The 2544-nt window shown below is 42.2% G+C and overlaps 1 protein-coding gene across 1 annotated transcript in view; it reads right to left on the reverse strand.

Moving 5' to 3' along the window:
- Positions 1-1915, reverse strand: part of LOC116030072 (60S ribosomal protein L4-1-like) — a 3574-nt gene extending 1659 nt beyond the window's left edge. The window contains exon 1 of the mRNA XM_031272185.1: positions 707-1915. Coding sequence (XP_031128045.1) covers positions 707-1822 — 1116 coding nt within the window. The 5' untranslated portion in view covers positions 1823-1915. The remainder of the gene's footprint in view (positions 1-706) is intronic.
- Positions 1916-2544: the final 629 nt, after the last annotated feature.

Consider the following 2544-nt stretch of genomic DNA (forward strand, 5'->3'; position numbering starts at 1 on the left):
CCCCCCCCCCCCCCAAGAACTAAGTAAACATAGACATTTGAGCTATTAGCATACATTTTGCAATTAAAACTAGTTAGAAAAAAATGCATGTCATTTCATTAATAGAATACAAAGTAACACAAGCTAAGGAGTTGATGCCAAAAAATTGTATAGCTGTACAATCTTATATAACTGGTGGCACGTATGTATATTGGCCATCCAAGAATGCAGAGACCACAATCAACCAGAGAACACAAAGGTAACTTCAGAGGAAAAAGGAAAACAAATGAACACAGACTGAGCAAAGCTCTACCAAAGGGTTTAGGGAAAACATAAAGCAAAACCAAAATTATGCTTAACTTATTTGGGAACTCTTAACAGCTTAGAGGAATAAACAAACAAGAACAAGATAGGCAAACAAGGACACAAACTGGGGAAGTGAACCAAGCATGCACACCAGAAAAGATCATGAGCAAGCAACAGAATGAGAACTATTATCATACACAGAAATGAAAACATGAGAACATACATTACAACATAACACATTCACAAGAATTGATGTGAACCAACACCAAATGCAACAGAAGTTAGTATTTGATGATAAGATTTAAATTCTAAAGAGACACAGATTACTTAGCATTGATCAAACAATTATATAAGATATAGTAAAAGCTATTACCAGTAACCAAAAGCCACAATTTGGAAGGTGAGTAAGGGGTATATATACCTTAGTAATTTGGTGCCTCTTCTTAGCCAGCTTCTCTTGCTTGGCCTTGACACGCTGGGCCTCAGCCAAAAGGGCCATTCTCCTAGCAGTCTTGGCATGTGGGTTGAGCTTGAGCAGCACATTAAGGTTCTTCAGAGGATTCTTTTTCAATGTTGCTCTCTTCACCTCCTTCTTAATTGGCCTAACCACTGATTGCACCTCATCGGAGTTAATAATTCTAGCCAGGTCAGCATTCACCATCTTTGGCCTTGGAAGGACATATCCCTTCTTCTTCTCAGAAGGCTTATCGAAAGAACCATAAACCTCATCCAGCTTCTCAAATGCAGATTTAGTCCATATAATGAATCGCCCGAGATGGCCTCCGGGAGCAAGCTTGAGGAGATTCAAGCGGTCCACGTGGCAAATCTCAACACCAGGGATGTTTCGGAATGACTTCACTAGCTTAGCCCCATCAGTGCCGTACACAATGAGCGGACCTTTGCGAGAAATGTAGCGGCGATTTCTCATCTTACCTTTACCAGGGCGAATGGAATGGCTGTCCTTAGCCTTCTCGGCATCAGGATAAGCTCCAATTTGCTTAAGCGCCTTGATGGCATTGGACGTCTTCTCGATTCCCTCGGCGGAATCGGAGACCACGAGAGGAATCTCCGGCACCGACTCAATGCGGTGGCCGCGCGCCAGCACCAGAGACGGGATAGCGGAGGCGGCGATAGCAGAGGCCACGGCGTAGCGCTTCTGATTCACCGGGATCTTACGGTGCCAGCGGCGCCAGATCTTGGTCGGAGCAAACATCCGGCCACCACGGCACATGTTGCCAAAAGCACCCTGGCCGGCGCGGTGAGTACCGCCGCCGGGGACACGGGGGATACGCGAAACGGCACGGCCAGTTCCCCAGGACTCGGCGGACGTCTGATGCCCGGCGCGCTTCGACACGGCGTAGGGCTGACGTGAGTTCTTCGATATGTTGGCGTGGACGAAAGTGACGACGTCAGGTCGGATCGGAGCTTTCATAACACCCGGGAGAGGGAGGCAGTTGGCGGCGGAGCTTCCATCGGTTACCATATCATTTTCAAAGGTCTGAACAGAGACAAGAGGTCGCGCGGCGGCTGTAGCCATTGGTGAGGGAAGGGGGAAGGGGAAAAGGGTATACAGAGTGAAGCTCTCAGCTATGAAGATCACTAGGGTTTTTGGAGAATATATGATCAAGGGGAAGCCTCGCCAAGTATATGCTTTGTGGGCTTTGAAATTGTTTACTTCTTTACCCATTGAGCCATGATTTCATAATAATATCCATTATACAAGCCCAAACACACTCCTTTTTTTTTTTTGAGAACCCAAACCCACTCCTATTTTCCCTAACTGGGCATTTGGTTGGGATCGGTAGCGGAGTAAGAAAAAAAAATTTAGTGGGAGCGAAAAATAAAACACTTAAAAACAATAGACATAAATATTGTTGAATATGGACGAAAAATATAACACATCAAAACTTTATAAAAATATATTCATAACAATATATAAACATAATTAATTTGATAAAATAATTCAAATAGAAAACACATTATAAATTACACATCTCATTATTAAATTTTAAAAAAAAGTTTTTTTAATTATATAATTAAAAAAGCTTTGAAGAAGGGAATGAAAACATTAGCCTACTGCTGTATAAAAAGGACTTAAAGAAGTTAACAAAGGAGGTTGAGGCTAACAAGATTTGAACCTTAGCCCCTCTCTAAAGGAAATCATAGACTAACCAACTCAATCAACTAACCAATTTTTTTATAAATATTTGTTTTATTATATTTATATCTAAAACTGTACTATATATCTATATTATATAC

This window comes from Ipomoea triloba, chromosome 9, assembly GCF_003576645.1.
Source record: "Ipomoea triloba cultivar NCNSP0323 chromosome 9, ASM357664v1".
Classification (NCBI taxonomy): Eukaryota; Viridiplantae; Streptophyta; class Magnoliopsida; order Solanales; family Convolvulaceae; genus Ipomoea; species Ipomoea triloba.